The sequence below is a fragment of the Macrotis lagotis genome, chromosome X (assembly GCF_037893015.1).
Source record: "Macrotis lagotis isolate mMagLag1 chromosome X, bilby.v1.9.chrom.fasta, whole genome shotgun sequence".
NCBI lineage: Eukaryota > Metazoa > Chordata > Mammalia > Peramelemorphia > Peramelidae > Macrotis > Macrotis lagotis.
Window position 1 is genome coordinate 342,032,859 of NC_133666.1, and position 19,243 is coordinate 342,052,101.

Consider the following 19,243-nt stretch of genomic DNA (forward strand, 5'->3'; position numbering starts at 1 on the left):
CCTGTATATCTGCTTTTGTTTTTGTCTTTCTGTCACTCTTTCTATCCAAGAATAATGCCAGTATCTGGTGGGCAGGGAGGGGGATTTGCCTTCACAACTCATTGGCATGATGATTTTATATATTAATGATTTGAACAGCCCCTACTGGTACACAGGACACTAGTTTTCTGTTTTCATTTATGTAAATAAATATATAAGAAAATCAGTAAAATGAAGTAAAAGTAAAGAATCACAACAAAATTCACAACAAAAAGTACTTCTGAAAATGTCCATAACAAACATTAAATAATGTACCTAAAAAAAAATAACATCACAAAATCCTAGAATACTGTAATCGCGATGGACTTCAGATGTCATCTAGGCAAATCTTAACACAAATATGAGTTCCTTTTCACAATATCTTCCATGATCTCTCTGATTTTTAGATTAATTTATTCTGCATAAAAACATGTTCATGACTCTTTGGGTATTTTTTTGTTGTGATGTATTGTGTCATGCCTGTTTAGCTTTAATTTCTTTCTCTCCACAATTAGATACTACCAAAAAGAAAAATAAAACTTGTCTTAAGACCATATGGCAGGATCCCCCAAAATATGTTTCTAACTCAATCTTCCCCTTTCATATCTATATTTTATAAGAATTCCCAAGATCTTAACTGGAGCCAATCTGTTCTCTTCTCTGAACAGGATGTTAATTATGCAGTTTGAGATGACAGTCTACATTGCAGGAGGAGAGAGGGGCAGATGAGCAAAGTTACACATTTTCCAAGTCTTCTAAGCTCTTTTCTCCTCAAATCTCTCTGTCTCTCTGTCCATCTCTGTCTCTTTCTATCTCTGTCTCTGTCTCTCCCCCCCCCCCCCAGAATTCTGAAATCTAGATGTGGTTTTCTGTTTTGTTTTTGTCAGGGTAGGGAAGAGTAAAAGTATTAAAGTTGCTTTCATTGATGAAAAGTTGAGTAAGAATGGGGAGAATATCATATTACAGAAACATTCCATTTGGATAAGCAAATGTCAGAGGTCAAAACCAGCTGAAGAAGCAAGATGAGTTGTGGGTTTGAAGCAGATTAGTTGTATAATGTTAGCAAATGATAAGATATACTTGAATTGACTCTTTTCCCTCTTCCCAGACAACCCTAGCAGAAATCTCCTTATGCCCATATCCTCATGAGTTGAGGGTGATAATAAAACTTAATGGATTGTCCATCAAACCTCTTTTTAAAAATGAGAAATGATATACAAGGAAAGTTAGATGATTTACCTAAAGCATATGAAGTATCATAAACAGAATTTAGATTCAAGTTCTCTAACTCCATAGCCACTGTCCTTTCCACAAAAGTAAAACTTCACTAGCATCAACAGAAAATGAAAAGAAGCTAGTCATATGGACAGCAACAACAGCTCTATTTGAATAGCAAAACTTTGTATATTTCTAATCTCTTCACTAGGGTCAAAGGAAGAAAGGAAAAGAAATGGAATCCAGTGCTTTGGAAAGAATATGGAAGGTCCTAGGGATCTGGGTTAGCAGAGCATTGAACCTGATTTGAATTGTTAGAGATGTCAGTGGGGGTGATGCTACCTTGAATGAAACTTGATCTGACAAAACAGTTTTCCTTAGGAGTCATCAGTTTCATTAGTATGACAAACTAATTACATTTATCTTGTGTGGGGTGGCAAAGTCTCCTAGAAGTACCAAAAAATCTAAATTCTGCTTATGAACTAATGTCACTTCTCTTTCTGTCTAAAAATGAAAGAAAAACCAGTGCTGTAAATGGATTTTGTGCTATGTAGGAGCTGCTAATGCTGGAATAAAACCAGGTTAAGTATTTCTTAAAGTGGAGGAAATAAACATGCTGGGTTGTTTGTGATAGAAATTGGCAGAAGACTAGGATGAAGAAAGAACTCATCTCTCTGCTCTAGAGAGGTGGAAAGGTAGTGAGCAGGGCATCTTTCATTAGCAGAGTGACTATGTAAATAAATCTTTTTTGTAAGATTTAGGTATGCATTTGTCTAATAATAGCTTATGTATATTACCCAGTTTTTCCTTCTGTCCTCACATAATTGAAGTCAGACAAAGCATCTCAAGAACCTTGGTGTGACATGATAGCCCAAATGTAATCAGCTCTGTACAACTGGATTAGATCTTTTTAGGACAGTCCATCTCATTTCCAGCTTTAAAAAAATGGGTAGCTGAGCCAAAAAACTAGACAATCACTGGGCTTTCCCTTTTGTTTCTGCATATGGGCTTTGCCTCTATCTAATACAAGTACCAAATGAGTTAAATGAGGTCCTTTCTTCTACAATTTAAGCAGCCATCTCTACACCTAACGTTAGGGAGAGGAATAGTGTCATGTTTAGACGCCTGAGTCTCATTTATTAAACACCTATTGTGTACCAGGTGAGTTATATCAGGGATTTTTTTTTAAATGGGTCACACAATTCTTCATCTCCAGTTGGGAGAGGAAGTTAGGATCCTTGCCCTGAGGAGTTTAGTGCTCTAAATAGATGGGAGTGTATAGGTAATAACTAGAGGTGATTCAAAACACACACACACACAAACAAACACTCATTATATATATATATATATATATATATAACATATATGTATATATGTGTATGCACTCTATATATATACTCTATATCTACATCTATCTCTATCTCTATCTCTATGTATGAGGAAACCAATCTACCAACAACGACTTTGTGCGATAGAACCCATTATTGCTATGGGAATACGGAGAAGAGAAAGATGATTGTGTCTTGGAATTGTCCTGAAAAAGAACATCTGACATCCCGAAAAAAAATCAAAAGTTTAGTGTCCTTAGGGAAGGGAGTGCAGAGGTAGTGGAAGTGGATTAAATGCAGTAAATATACAAAGAAACAATTAGTTTTGAACAGCAGGGCTCTCTTCAGGGTATTCCAAAGACCTGCACGATCCAGGCAGCTTTTTGCCTAAAGATACTTCCAGGGACTCGGATGTTCTCGCCGTCAGTTTTTTTTTTTTTTTGGTTTTGTTTTCTTTTGTTTTTCTCTTTCTCCTTCTCATTAGGTCTTTCTCTGTCCGGTCGACTCTCTATGCTTTTTTTTTTTTCTTCTTCAAAAATGTTAGGCAGCGTGCTGAGGTGTGAGTTTTTAGGAGAGGTTCTTGCTAGTCTCAGGCTGGTACAGGCTGCGGGGCGGAGAGGCGGCGGCACGGGGTCCCTGGGACCCTCCATCCTTCAAATGTAAAGCGGGTTCTTTGCCGCTTCTCCACCCCCTTCTGCCGGGGCTTGATAAGCGCTGCAGCTTTGCTCAAGTGCTGTGTCCTCAGGCTGCGACCCCCCAATGCCGCCCAAAGGAGCGAGCCTAGCGCGGGGGCTGTCTGGATGAAGGAAGGTGCCGCTTGCCCTCGCTGCCCGTCCCCACCCTGGCTCTTGTCTCTGTGTCGGCTTCTGCTTTCCCGAAGGAGTGACCACCTCTGCTCCCTCCTTCCCGCGCCCCTCTGTCCCACTCCCCTGGGAGGCGAAACTCCCCGGCTGCCCCTGGGGGGTGCGCCCCCCGCACCCCTCCCCCAAGGAGCCCGTCTCCGTAGAAGCGCCGTCCCCCTCCTCCCCCGCCCCGGCGCTGACCACGCCCCGCGCCCGCTGTCCCCGGTGCCCGGGACGGTCCTCCGCCAGTCGGTCGGGCTGGGCTGGGCGGCCGGAGGCCCGGCGCGGTCAGACCGCCCATGCGCGGAGGCTCCCGGGCCGAGGCAGCGGGGCAGCCCCGCGGGGTAGCTGGGCTCCGCGGCCCCGGAGGCTGCAGCATGCTTCTCGCCGCCCAGCCGCTAGCCGGAGTCCGAGGGGCGCCGGGCTGCTGCGCCCCCGGCCGCCGCCTCTAGGGCCGAGAGCTCGCGCCTGCCGCGCACGCCGGCCCTGGGAGGAGTTTTCTTTTCTCCGCTTTTTGGCTCTGGCGCCTGGGAGCATCGGGCAGTGAGGCGGGAGAAGGGCCGAGGAGCGGCCGGGCTCCGGCCTGAGACTCGGACCGATGTGGCAAGAGGCGATGAGGAGGCGCCGCTATCTGCTGGACCGGGCAGAGGCTGCCGCGGGCGGCGGCGGCGGGGCCGGGGGCTGCGGCGGCCGGCTGCACAAGTCCCGGGACTGGCTCTACGAGTCCTACTACTGTATGAGCCAGCAGCACCCGCTCATCGTCTTCCTGTTGCTAATTATCATGGGCGCCTGCCTAGCCCTCCTCTCCGTCTTCTTTGCTTTGGGGCTGGTAAGTCCCTTTCCTGTGTCTCCGCTTGCGCCCCGGCACCCCAGACCCCCGCGGTCCTCTCCCTCCTCGGGCGGCTGTAGCTTTCCCGTCCATCCCCTGCCTCTGCCACTCGGGAGAGTCGCCCTCCCGAGCCCGGGTTGTGCCCGGTTGTCCTAGCTGCCTGCCCATCTTCCCTTCTCCGCCTAAATCCCCTCCTTCTCTGGCTCTGCTCCCCTCTCCTTGAATATTGGTTCTATGGGTCCAGCAAAAGGGTTTGTGCAAAGGGGAAAAAAGTTCTCTTGGAAGGTATTAGCCAAAATAAAGCGGCAGAGTTTTCAGGAGCTCTGTGGTCAAGGCGTCTGAACTTGTACTCTACCTTTTAACCTAATCAAAGGGCTTGGAACTTCCCATTAGAATAGGCTCAAACTCAATCGACAAATGCTGCGGGCTTGCTTCATTGATTCCTAGTCTTTTTTTCATCGCAATAATTACTATGATGATATTTTGTAATGAAAAGTCATGACTTGAAAATGACAAAATGATCTTAAGGGGAAAGGGATAGGATTATAACGCGGAAAGAGCAGGAGAGTTTGCCAATCTCTCGGGCTCTAATAATTGTAGATGAGCCAGTATTCAAAACGAGCGGCACCTTTATTCTGTTTACTGCTTATTTAGCTTACTTTCCAAATGTGCCTTTCAGCATTGTGGGGACTACGGTGTCTCAATAGAAAGATGCCAATTGCCAATTTATATTTTCAAGCAAAAATTTATAACTGTACTCTTGGATTGAATAGAAAGGGCTAGTCTGTAGAGGGCAGTCAATTCCTGTCACTGGTCCTTTTTTCTTATACACAGTTCAAAGTTTTACTCCACGCAAGGATATATTTAGGATTTGTTCTAAAGCTTTTATTGTTCTAAGACATATGTTTGCTTATTCTGCTATTATTTCTCTCTTTGCCTATTTCTGTCTCTTTCTCTATCTCTTTCTGGTGTCTCTATCAGTCTCTGACTCTGCTCTTTGTCTATCTCTTTTGCTGCTTCTTTGCTTTCTGTCTCTTTCCATTCTAGGTGGCATTTTCTGACTTACTGATAATGTACAAGGTTCTATCAAATAAAAAAATACATTTTATTTAAAAAGAAATGGGGCAACCAAATGGTTGTTTACCTTTCCCCCCCTCAGGTGCAACTGAAAGCTTCTTTGGTGTTTGGAAATGCATTTTTTGAACCTGCTGGTGCTCACTTTTGGCTTCTTGTTGATGCTGAATGTTTATCTTTAGAGGCTACTTCATTTTTGTTTGTTTTGAGTAAACTATTTGATTGTCAAGATATGACACTTTTGTATTCTTGGATAAGAGAAAGGCAAAATGGTCAAAGCATAAGGGAATGGATATTTTGGTATTAGTTCACAGATGTGAAAATGTGATAAAAATCTAAAAACCAAAAAGACCTGATAGATTCTTTCTATCTATCTGCATAGGGCAATCTGTAGGCTATTTTGGCTAAGTTTTAAATATCTCCATTCATGGTACATTTATTTCTTTCACTGAGATAGATATTAGTCTCTAATCACAGAACTAGAAAGGACCTCAAGTAGTTCTTGTTATTCTTTTCTTGTAAGATACCCTTGAAAGGGGTGGCTAGGTGGTGCAGTGGATAAAGTACCAGCCCTGGAGTCAGGAGTACCTGGGTTCAAATCAAGTCTCAGACACTTAATTACCTAGCGGTGTGGCCTTGGGCAAGCCACTTAACCTCACTGACTTGCAAAAACCTAAAAAAAGAAAGATACCCTTGAAAACCAAGTGGTTTTCCATAATTTCATTTTTTTCCATAATTTCCATAATTCCATAATAAATTCATAATTCCCCTTAGTGACTCAATACATTTAACAGCTCTCACCTTCAGGAAGTTCCTGCTTAGGTTAGTCCTAAATCCATAATGCTCATTTTGTTTCCTTGTAAAGTGGAAATGGAGCTCAGGTGATCATCTATTTATAGCATCCATTTCTATGTTTAAAGACAAGTATAAAATTGGAATTTCTTTTACTCTTGTTCTTTTCTTGAATAAATATTTTAGCTTTTTAAACCTTTCATTATGGAAACTGCTAAAAGATAAACTTTTGAGTGGAGAAGTCAGTCTATTTCTGTAATTTCATTTCACTTAATTTGGTGATTGGATCATAGATCTAGGGCTAAGAGGGACACAAAGGCCATGCAGTTCAAAGTAGTTATGTCATAGAGAAGGAAAAGGAGACCCAAGTGACTTATTAAAAGTAGCGCAAGCCAGAGATAGGATTTATATCCTGGCCCTTCATTCCAGAGCCACATGTGTTTTCCGCTGTACCATAAGGCAAAATAATTTCTGTATATAATGTTTTGTTTAACTATTATAGGCTTTTTTCAAATATTAGAGTGATAACTTTAACAAATCTTCATCTAAAACCATTCTTTCCTAATTTATTTTTAAAAGTCTTTTTTCTCTCTCTCTTTAGAAGATTTGTAAAGACATTCTAGAACCAATGATGAGTAAAATCAAACATGGTATTATCAACTTATTTCTTTATGATTTCTTGCATTCTATATCATCTATCATACATTTTCACTTGAATGATCCCTTTTACTGCAGAAACCTAGCATTACAGCTACTTTGAAAAATATAGTTACTCTCTTTGGCTATTGAAAACAAAATCTTGTCTAAATTTTCTAACCTGGATAATCAGATCAGAGAGAAACAACTCTTAAGTGATAGAACTTGTGTTATTTTCTTACATTAGAGCCTCTGAAGGTGCTGAAACACTTATGGGAATTCTGTTGCCTTGTGATTTTTTTTTTTATGTAAGACGTCATATTAAACCTTATTTTAACTCGAAGTCAGATGAAAACTAGTTGGGCAGCTTCACAAGAAGAGGAAGTTTCATTTGAAGTTGTGGTGCTTACATGACCTAGGATGATTTCTTTGTAAGACTGAAGCAAAGTTTGTCTTTGGAGACTTCCACCTCAGGATATTGAAATATTTCCTTTGGGATATTGCCCAGATTTCCACCTTAAAACACTTTACTAGAATAGCTTGACTCTGATGTAATTCAGGAGCTAAGCAGATCTATTTTTTGCTGCCTGAAATCTTGGACTGCTTCCTTATTTTCCCCTGAATGTGTCTGATTTAGATTAACAGACTTTCATCAGATTTTAGTAGTAGAAAATGTCTAGCCAATTCCTTAATAAGAAACTATACTTTCTTAGAATATTTGATTTGAAGTAGTCATTCTAGAATGCTTTAAGGACTTAATAACTTTTGCGTATGTTTGTAAGCCTTTACTTGTGAGGTGAAATAAAATAAGGAATGAAAGAGAATATAACTTCATCTTAATTTATCATTGTTTTAATTTAGCAGAATTTCTAAAGCATTTTACTTCAATTTAATAAGCAGTCCATCCATTTGATTCATAAATAGTATTGTTAAGATAATTTTCAAATAATTTTAGATAAAATTTGCAAGTAAATCCTAAAGTGAAAAACATAATGCTTAATTATAATGTTCTTGTTCCACAAAATTAAGTTGTCTTTTAAGAGAATTTTTACTATTTAAGTTTCCAAAAGTTTGAAATAATGCAAAAAACTCATAACTTGTCTTGAATATTCAAAGTGATAGATAATTTGCTCTTTACAAATGGTAGAAAATCTTTAATGCAAAGATTCAATGAGATTGAATTTTAGTTAATTTCTCCATCTCCTCTCTATTCTCCTTTTTTAAAATAAAACTTTTTTTAAACCTACTTTTGCTTAGAGGAATGTCCATGTTTCCATATGTACATATTCAAATCTTTACTGCATAGATTCAGGTTTGGAACAAAAGCTTAATAGGCCTTTTTGAGAGAGTCAAAATAACAGACTAGTTAATTATATTAGGAGGCAGTTTATGTTCTAAGTTGACATTAGAAATATGATTCTCGTAATTCTCAAGATGATAAATCACATAAACTATACCTTTTTCATACTTTTGGATTGTTTTGCTATTTAATTTCTTTTCTATAAACCTTTGGAACAATTTATGTTTTCAGTAAATACAGGTTGATGGAGTTTTCACAAAGTCATTGGATCTTAGGCACAATAGAATAATGATGAGACTACTGAGGTTAAAAATTCCAAGAAATTCAGTAATATGACCCATTCCCCACTTTAAGCTATCATTCCATCTTTCAAATTTATTTATTTATCTCCTTATTCTCTAGTATATTTAGAGGGTTTGAATGCAAGATAAATTCTTTCTTCCTTGACAACTGTTAAATGGAAAAATAATGAAATCTTTTATCTATATTTACTTTTGATATTTCATTGTTAAAAAGTCTCTCACTTTAGTCTTTTAATAGTAGAATTTTTTGTTTTTTTAATTTGGAAATGAAAACTCATTTAAAGTATCAGTAACAATAATTAAACCCTTAGAGAAGCTGAGATGTTCTTTTTGAATTGAATTCTCTCCCAGATGGACTGTTGTGAGAATTTTTTTTTCCAGACTCAAAATGGGGGAGGAAAGGGAAAGACAAAGGCAAAGATTTGGGTGGAGTGCACAAGAACCCCTTATTGAAAAGAGTTCTGTTTACTATTACTCTGTTCTCACTATACTGGGCTGGGAGATAGGATTATGGCTGTTAAGGGTACTTCCTTTTGACATATTTTATACAGTTTTTGTAAAAGTAAATAAAAAAACACAACCCCCCCCCAACACACACACACACACACACACACACACACACACACACACACACACACACACACACACACACACTCTCTCTCTCTCTCACTGAGTTCATCTGTGGCTCAATCATTCTCTTTCCTGAATATTTTCATTATTCCTCTTCATCTAATTGAATACTTCCTTTCCTTGATACAATTTCTAACCATATTGTATCTCAAAATATAATCTTGGTAGGGCAGCTAGGTGGTACGGTGGATCACCAGTCCTGTAGTCATGAGGATCTGAGGGCAAACATGGTCTCAAGCACTTGACAGTTACTAGCTGTGTGACCTTGGACAAGTCAATTAATCCTGATTGTCTCACATTCAGAGCTATCTCCAGTCACACTCATTCATATCTGGCTATTGCATCCAGATTTGGATGTGTCCTGAGGAGAAAATGAGGCTGGTGCCTTAGAACTTCTCTACTACTCATATCCAGTTCACTTGCTTGTCATGGCATCACCTCCCTGATGTCATGGTAGTTTTTGAGGAAAAAAGGATAAATATTATGATCTTAATGAGCGACTGTGACTGAAAAAGACATTTTCCTGCTAGGTAACAATCTGGTGATTCTTCAGCTGGGCTGCTCCTTGGATAACAGTTATCCACAGGTTCCCATATGCTGACTGGACCTGCTTGGACTCTCTTGGGATAAATATTAATAGAATTCCCATATGGTCTACAGAATGAAAAAGGAAAGCTATACTTTGTTCTAGAGTTTGTTGCTTCTTGAAGAGTTAGGGGAATTGGACAGAACTACTTTGTGATTTAAAAGATCATTTTTTAAAATTTATGTGAGAAATACTTTTGTTATATACTATTGAGGCATAAATAGATCCATAATTCTTTATATTAATTCCAGGCCTTCCTCATCTACTTTTTGGTGATTGTGATGATCATTTTCTGTAGGTGTGAGGGGGGTATCTGTGTATGTGTTTGTGTGTTTTTAAAATATGATAAATATTTTTCAAAGTCTGAAAAATAGTAATTAATTGCCTACTTTCCAATTGTAGAAACATTATCTTCAACACTGTGATACTTGTAAGATCTCCAAATAGACATTAAGTGAATTCTAGTAATTCTCTTTAATTTAATGGAACATTCACATTATCACAATATGACGGTTACATTGCTATAGGGGAAAATGTGCCCCATTTTACTTTTAACAAGATTGTGTCCATGACATTGATATGATTTTATCAATAATTATCGGTGATAGGAAATTCTTAGCTGGAAGTTAACTTGCTTTTCCTTTCTATAATGAAACTATTCTTTATAAAGGGAAATTCACTTAGGTGTGGGTATATGTTGCAGACCTAGGAGATTCAATTATTGAAGTGCCAAAAAAATAACATTCAATTACCCTAAGAATTTCAAGAGCAGTGACCAAGTCCAATTTATCTTTATTACTTATAATTCCTATTATAATGTGCTACTGTACATAGTAGTTCCTTTAATGAATATTTGTCAAATGACACAAATGAGATAGTTTTATAGAATTCACCCTAAGGCCATTATTTTTGCTTATATTTCTTTCATTCCAAATTTCCTCCTCACTCCATTCTGTGAAAATTAAAATCCATCCCATATTTCTAGAGACACTACAGGATTATTAATTACTGTCTAATACATTTAGCATTGTAGAAGACTTTAGAAGTTGTCTAATCTAACCCATTCATTTTATATCAGGAAACTGAGGTCAAGAGAATTTAAGTAATTTCCCCAAGGTTGCACAGATAGAAATAGATCAAAGATTAGATTTGAACTAAGAGTTCACACTGATGTCCAGAGAATTTAAGTAATTTCCCCAACAACATAGAATGAAAGACGGTAGAACTAAGTCCATTGACTCTAAATATTGTATTATTTCCCATGCTTTATGATGCATTTTAATTACAACTATGATGGTATGACTGAGGTTTTGTGCAGGAGTGCTAAAATTTAAAGGATATATGTGTATATTCATATATATTACCTGTGAAGTATATTTTAAATGTAAATAATAGTCAATCCAGAACACATAAACACACGCACACACATTCAGAAGAAAAAAAACTGAACTTAGAACCTAGTTAGCAAGAATAATTAGTTTAAAATATGCTACTCAGTAGTCTCCCTGATCATGGGAGCTTTATTCCAGTTGAGTTTTTCAACAAGTTGTACTTTTCTAGAGCAGTAGCCTAGGTGAATTTTTTCCTATAAACTGATAATTTCATCCACTAATCTCTATTCATCTCTATTTGTCCTAAGATCTAGAAATAGTAGATATTTCAATACTCATATTTGTATGCTGTCTGAAATACCTGAAATTATTTTATGTCATTCTTGCTTTATGCCTAGATTATGTGTCACTGAAAGTGAATGCTCTGTCCTGTACTCTTTCATAGCTTCAGAAACAAATAGCATAGCTCCAGAAACATAGTAGATAATTGTCCAATAATTATTGATTGTGAGCTTTTTAAAAATTTAAACTCATAGAATTAATTAATTTTACTGGAGAAGAGGCTATTTAAAAAAATGTGCTACTGTGACTTGGGCTAATTTGATAATATTTGACTAATTTTAGGGTAGATATTTGCTGTTTTTTTGAGAAAAGTTTATGTTTTTCTTTTAATAAGTAACTAGCAGCTTGTGAAGAAACTCTCTCTCCACCAATGCAGTTTGGAAACTATCCTGCAACTCATAGACTTAGATTGCTGCCCAGGGCCCTGAAAATTAAATGATTTTCACACTGTCAGTATGAGTCAGAGATAGCTTTTCTAGACTCCAAAATTTCACTATGTATTTCATGTTGTCCCTCTGGTTGAGACCATTATAGCTTTTTAATAAAACAATCCTTCAGTATTCCAATGAAACATGATCATGCTGAATTTCAAAAATATTTGTGACTTTGCCTGTGTGAAGACTTACTCCCTCCATTGACACAGTACAATCCCTCCACCTCTTAGAAAGATGACCATGAGTTTCTGAAGCCAAAAAAATAACCTTTTAGTGCTTAGCCTCTTGGCAATAAATAAACCTGTTAGCTCAGCAGAGTCTAGGCCAATAAATATAAAGTATATCACTATATTTTCAGGCAAAGCTTATCTAGTTCAGAATCTGTCAGTTTATACTTCACTGAAAGATTGTTTAAGAATTCAAAATACCAAATCCAGAATACCAGCACACTTTAATGAAGCATGGGGCTTTAATGGAGACAAGAAAAAGAAATGAGTATTGATTGAGCACCTACTTTGTCCTAAGTACTTTATAATATTATCTCATCTGGTTCCCACAATAACTCTGGGAAGCAGGTGCTGTTATTATCTCCTTTTGACAATTAAGAAAACTGAGACAGATGGATGTGAAATGACTTTCCCAGGATCACATAGCTAGTAAGTGTCTGAGGCATATTTGAAGTCAGGCCAGACTAAAACTATTACAGATAGTCAAAAATGAAAAAAAAAAAATCTTTATTTTTAAAATATCAAAGTTTTAAAAACTTCTCCCCAAAGTATTAACAAGATTAGAATTAAAATTGTCTCATTAACAGAAGAATTTTGCATATCATTTGAAGTTAGTGCCAACAATTAGGAAACTGATAAGAAGCTACACAAGGAAGAAAAGCAAGGGGTTGGGGTAATTCACAAACTGGATAATTACTCCCTGAAAAAGTCAAATATTGTTTACATAAGAATTTCCAAGTCTATCTTAGTGGAATGAGGACATATGGACCCTAGTATTTCTCAAATCCATTGCAGTAAGATAATTTTGTAAAGATTGACTAAAAAAAGAATTTTTTTTTATCTCCAATTCCTTAGTTTAAAATTTAAAAATCAAATAACTGGTCAGATTGGATTTAAGAGAGATTTTTTTTCAGCATTCCACCTGCCTGCTACTTTCACTAACCCAAACTATGCCCCAAATGTTTCTGGCAAAGCTATCTTGATTGAATAAAAACATAATCAAATTATGGTGAATAGAATGAGAGCAGGAAAATTTTTTCACACTTTCTTATTTTGGCTTAAATTCATATTACCTCAAGGAATTCTCAGATGAGGCAGATATGTGTTCTGTGGGCACATTTGTTAGTCAAGCTTCAAAGAGTTATTGCCATGCTTTTTCTCGTTGTTTCTTCATTACAATCCTGCCTAGAGCCAGGAAGGAATCTAGGAGTCAGAGAGCAGCAAGGCTAACTGAGACTTCTCCTTAGAGTTCTTACATTTACTTTTAAAAAGGGTCTCTAAGAGATTCCAACAGAGATGAATTTTTGTCACCAGTAGTAGATATAGTAAACTATATCTTCATATTATCTAGATCTTTCTACCCCAACTCTAACTCACCTTCTGAGTTTTGTCAAAGGGTTTAGAAAAGAAGAGAAACAGAAGTGGGAGGGGGGAGGAGATTGTCTACTGACAGACAGATTTGTTCGTACCATTCCCTAAGCTCTAAGGTGGTTTCAGCAGAGCACACTGACCAACAAACAATAGTAAACAATGAGGATTCCCATAGGCCAAGGTTGCCTCAGCCTTTTGCAACTAGAAAGTTTAAATGGACACATGCTGAGCTTGTTTCTTGTTTTAGCAGTCCCATCATAATTTAAATTCTTCCAGTCAATGTCAGTGTTTTTTAATTGACTTTCTTTAATGTCCTCTCATAACTTGTTTTATTGGACTAAAATTAGTACCTTAAAAAACATGAAGATGATAGCAAGAAATGTCCACTCATAGTTCCAGGATCCCCTCTAAAAGAGTGGAACTATGTTTCCTTTAAAGTCATGTATCTTCAAGATTACTAATTCAAGGAATTAATGTTCATTTGTTACATTTAATTAAGAGGGGAAAAAAATCTACTGAGATACTGAGTTGATATGTATTGCACTAGTCTATAGGAGAATTCTCTGTTTACATTGCTTTCCCAACATCTTAATCATTGATAGATCAGGGAGACTCATCTTCATGGTCCCCTAGTTTGGCTCCTTGAGAGAGAAATGACAAATCAGTGCTCATTGTAATATGGGTACATTGCTACAAGGAATGGGAGGGAAGACTACAACCCATTTCTTATCAGCCAATTAGTATATTTGCATGTTATTGATAGAATTAACTCTAGGGTGAATCAGAACTCAAAGGCTCTGTGTTTCATGTCTATTTTCTTGGCCCAGAAGAATAAGAACATGTTTTTTTATTTCTTTAAATTTCATGTGTCAAAAACAAAATTATAGACATCAGTAAAAAGAAAAGAATGAGAGATTTGAAGCTGTCAATGAGCTGTAGATATTAGAAATGAAATAGAAAATGACATACATTATTATTGAATGAATTACATTATTAGAACCAAATGAATAATTTGAACTGTGCAGAAACAGCAGAAGCCATCTAGCCTGAGAATCAAATATTAATAAATTATTATGTAAAGAATAGCAATGGGACAGCTAGGTGGCACAGTGGAGAGAACACTGGCCCTAGCATCAGAAGGACATGAGTTCAAATCTGGTCTCAGAAACTTAATAATTACCTAGCTGTGTGACTTTGGGCAGGTCACTTAACCCCATTGCCTGGCAAAAACAAAAAGAGTAGCAATGACTGAGAAGTTAGTTAATAGGAACTACAGGGTTGAGTTTTAAGCCTTACTCTCTCATTGACTTTCTGCAAACCTGAGTGTGACCTTTCTGTGTGATTTTAGCCATAAAACATGGAGAACAAAAACTGAAGCAATGTCCTAGCTGTTAGAATGAAGTAATAAGAGGCTGAGCCAATATTTTGTATTACATTTAATTTAGCAATGAACATTTATCAATCCCTATGTGCAAAATCTAAAAGCTCAGTGATAAGCAGGGAATCAGAAACCAGGGGACAGTGGCCAGGCTTTGTCATGAGAGTCTTGTGTCATAGAGTAAACCCCAAAAGTGGAAACATTAGTTAAGGCATAATCTTCACTCCCAAAGTTTTCAAACTACTAAAAAACTATTATATATATATATATATATATATATATATATATATACACACACATATATATGTGTGTATACACACACACACACACAAAAGCTATGTTAAAAGTTTACATATAGGTACAGTAGAGAGGTACAAATTAAATTCTATTTGATGATAAAGAAATGATAGCTAAAGCACTCTGAAAAAATTATAGGACTTCATGACTTCCAAACTGTGGCAAAGCTATTACTATATATTTGAAGTGTCTGGAAACAGGTTGTTTCTTCAAAAACAGGCAGTGTTTTCATTTCTGTCGTTCTTCAAGCTGTTGCCAACTCAGGGACACAACTAACCATGATTTTAGTGTAAAAAATCATTTCAGGAACAAAATATAGGTCACATATAAAGATTTATTGTTACAATTCCAGGAAGACCTTCACAATTATTTGAGGTAAGCAAGAGAGAAGAAAGGGAATTATTGAAAATATAAAAATATTCATCATTCTGATAAGAGTCAGAAAAATCCTTGGGAGAAAGCTTTAAGAAAGGAAGCCAAAGGGAAAGAGGGATAGATGGATAAGAGGAATACAGTGAAACTGAGAAGCAGGAAAGCAGATAAAGGGAAGGAGAAAGAAGAGTAGAAAAAAGCTAGGGTATGAATGGGATTGAAAGAACAGAAGGAAAAAAAAGAAAGGTGAGAGACTTTAGTTTTTCTATATATTCCACATGACCAATATGTCTGTACATATATGTATATATGTATATATGTGTGTGTATATATATATATATATATATATATATATATATATATATATAGTGGCATTTATACATTTTAATCCACCTCATGAGTTACCCAAGATATTCACCTTTTTTGAGCATTATAATACATTAATTTTTTTCTAAATGCTTATTACAATTCCCAGGCTGATAGTATGCATATAATAAAATATTGGTTAAATTTGCTCTTAGAGAGTTAATTGAATATTGGATAGAAATTTAAGTGAAGAATTGTAAAAAATAAAATGAGACTATTTGAATTTGTCTATGTTAATTATCTCTATTAATTATTAGTTCTTGAAATATGGTGATGTGGTATAATACTCTGCCAGTATTCAGGAATAAAACTGCTTTCTTATTATTTCCCCAACCTACTAAAGGACTATTTGTTGGAAGTCAAGCAGGGCATAGACAATTAGGCAAAGTATGAACATTGCAACCCCCTCCTACACACACGCACACACACAAGCACGGTCTGATCTTACTGACCTACTTGAAACTGAAACTTCACTGTACCTACCCCAAGTGACGACTTCTAAAAAATCATGAAGATGAATTTCTTGCTATCAAAAATGTGTATATCTATAAAAAGTAATTTTGAGAATTGCTCTTCTTTGTACCACCTCATTTATTATACCCTGGGTGCCTGCATACTCCCAGTCCTGAAGCAAATTAGCAAAACAACAAAAATAACAGAAGACAAACTCAAAACTGTGGGAAATACAGTGGTTGAATTCCAAGTAGCAGATAGTTTGAACAGTGTTTAGAGTGCCAGACCTGGAGTCAGGAAAACTCATCTTCTGAGTTCAAATTCAACCTCAGACATTTTATTAGCTATGTAACCCTGGGAAAGTCACTAAACTCTATTTGTCTTGGTTTCCTCATCTGTAAAATTAGCTGGAAAAAGAAATGGCTAACCACACCAGTATCTCTTCCAAGAAAGCACCAAAATGGGGTCCTGAAGAGTTAGACTTGATTGAAACAATAGGAGTAAGGACCATAGCAAGGAAAGGATAGATTTAGCAAAAAGTTTCAATCCTTACCAGAACCATGATGAGCTCTTTACTGTATGGGCTGATTAGGTTTGAAATTAGATTGTAATTGAAATTGTTAGAAGTCCACTAGAATGGCTTCTGCATTTATATAGACCAAGAATAACTGGATTTGAAAAATAATTTATTTTAAATATATCTTTGTATATGCATATAAACATAAGAGCTCATTAATTACATATAAATATTCCATTAATTATTTAATAATGTATATAATAATTATAATTATATTATTATATAATAATATAATTATGTTGTAATTTAGATTTTTAGATGTATTAGGAAAGCAAAGAAAAGCATGGGAAAGGGAATAAGCATTTAAAAAGCTCTTACTATATACAAAACTTTATAATAAGCTTTTTAAAAATATTGTTTTAATTGCTTTTTGCAACAACCTAGTGATATTAATGGTATTATCATCTCCATTTTACTGTTGTGAAAATTGAGACATATAGAGGTTTAGGGACTTCCCTAGGATTTCACAGATATCAAGTGTCTGAGGTTAGATTTGACCTCAGGACTTCCTGATTTCAGGATGCAGCACTCTCTTCATAGTACCAAGTAGCTTCATTCAATTTTATGTAATTACATAGATAAATAGATGATGGATGGATGAATATAGGAACATCCATAATGCAGATTAGATAAATAAGAATAAAATTTCATAAGGATAAAGAAGATGTAGAATAGAAATTCAATCACTATTAAGTAGCAGAATTCTAGAGTGCTGGGAATATAAAATCAATATTGAGACAGTAGCTGCCATCAAAAACACTTATATTCTACTGGGGAAAAATGACATACCCATAATGTGGCTATGAATATTTGCATGTGTAAATCCCTCTCCCTACTCATATTGGCAATCTGAGTATGTCTGCTGCATCTCCATCCCAGAGCCCTAGGAGATAATCCTGAAGTGTTTGGTACTAGTTTTTCTAAAGTTTTATAGTCCAGGAAGCTCTGTATTCTTCTCCCCATGATTAATGATTGATATCAGTCACACACACATGACTTTTTAACAAGAGGAATTGGAGTTAGAACATTTGCTACTACTTCCACTTCCAAGTTCATGACACATTCTTCCATTAATATATTATATCCATATATCCATATATCTATCTATATATCTATATATCTATATCTATATCTATATCTATATCTATATCTATATCTATATACTATTTTGAGGAAATTGAAGCAGAGAGATTATAGATCTCACAGTCACAGGCTAAGAATAATAAAACTGCAGAAATAATGGCATGTGTATATATATATGTGTGTGTGTGTGTGTATATATACATATATATATATACATTCATATATATTTGCACAGATATTCCATTAAAGTGTGTATATTGATACATACAATTTGAGAGAGAGTGGAGAGTGGGGGGAAGGGGGGGAGAGAGAGAGAGAGAGAGAGAGAGAGAGAGAGAAGAGAAAACATGTGAAATGGTTTAACACTTAGAAATAAGATGTGACAATTTGGTAATATATACCTGGCTTCTGGAAATTTTTTCTCCTTTCCTGGGATACTTACAAAGTTTCTCTCAGGTACTGGGTAAATTTCTCATAAACCACTTGTCTTTATTTTGCTTTCCTTGTAGCATTCATTCTGTCCTTTCCAATAATGCAAACATTACCACCTGCTCTCATGGAAACTACTAGGAAACCAATAAGAATGTCAAACTCTTTTGGTCTTTGAAAGTTCACAAGATCTTCTTTTCAAGGGGTAAGGGACACTGAGGCTGAGATACTTTCTCTGCTTCTCCAACTTACATACACACACATATACACACACAGACACAGTAACACGCAGAGTCCATTTTACTGGTCTGTTTTTTTATAGAAGATCCATATGGTATGACTCAGGCCCTGATGCAATCTAAAAAGGCTTGAGGTTCCACTTCATTGAAATACCTAGACCTTATTCACACAATCAAAGTTTGAAACTGATTTATTTAAGATATTTGACCATCTGTTAAGATCTCGTGGGAAAACAGGATAGGGTGATTGATTTAAAAGGCCCCAGCACTTACATAAGATGAATACAAGAAAAATAAAAGATATCACAGTAATAAGAGAAAGCTCTATCATGAGCCAATGAGGAAAGATTCATGGGGTTGTACTTCAGCTAAAGGACTTAGCTAAGGATTCAAAGAAGCATAGGTGAGATGAGATTAAATTCCAAGAACAGGTCAGTCTGTCTAATGGTATGAAGACAGATCATGAAATATCATTTATGAAGAACAGAAAGTAAGTCTTTTTGTTGGGAAAATAGAGGTGCATGAAGAGGAGTAATGTAAAAATCTGTAATTATAAATTATAGCCAGGTTATGAGTGACTTAAAAAGTTAAATATAATTCTATGTATTTGAACTTAGATGCTTCAGTGACCTCATAACCTAGCACCCTTTGGTACATAGTAAGCACTTAATTGCATGTTGATTGATTGACTAAAAGTTTGTCTAAAATTAGTATATTATGTAATCTTGTTTATTGATTTTAATGGTCATCCATAATCTAAATAGCTATATCTGCTTTGAAAAAAGATATTTA

General features: G+C 36.3%; 1 protein-coding gene across 1 annotated transcript in view; it reads left to right on the plus strand.

The window, feature by feature from the left end:
• Nucleotides 1–3,986: 3,986 nt before the first annotated feature.
• Nucleotides 3,987–19,243, plus strand: part of ADCY2 (adenylate cyclase 2) — a 553,319-nt gene continuing 538,062 nt past the window's right edge. Inside the window, exon 1 of the mRNA XM_074199408.1 lies at nt 3,987–4,232. Within this exon, the coding sequence (XP_074055509.1) occupies nt 4,002–4,232 (231 nt within the window). The 5' untranslated portion in view covers nt 3,987–4,001. The remainder of the gene's footprint in view (nt 4,233–19,243) is intronic.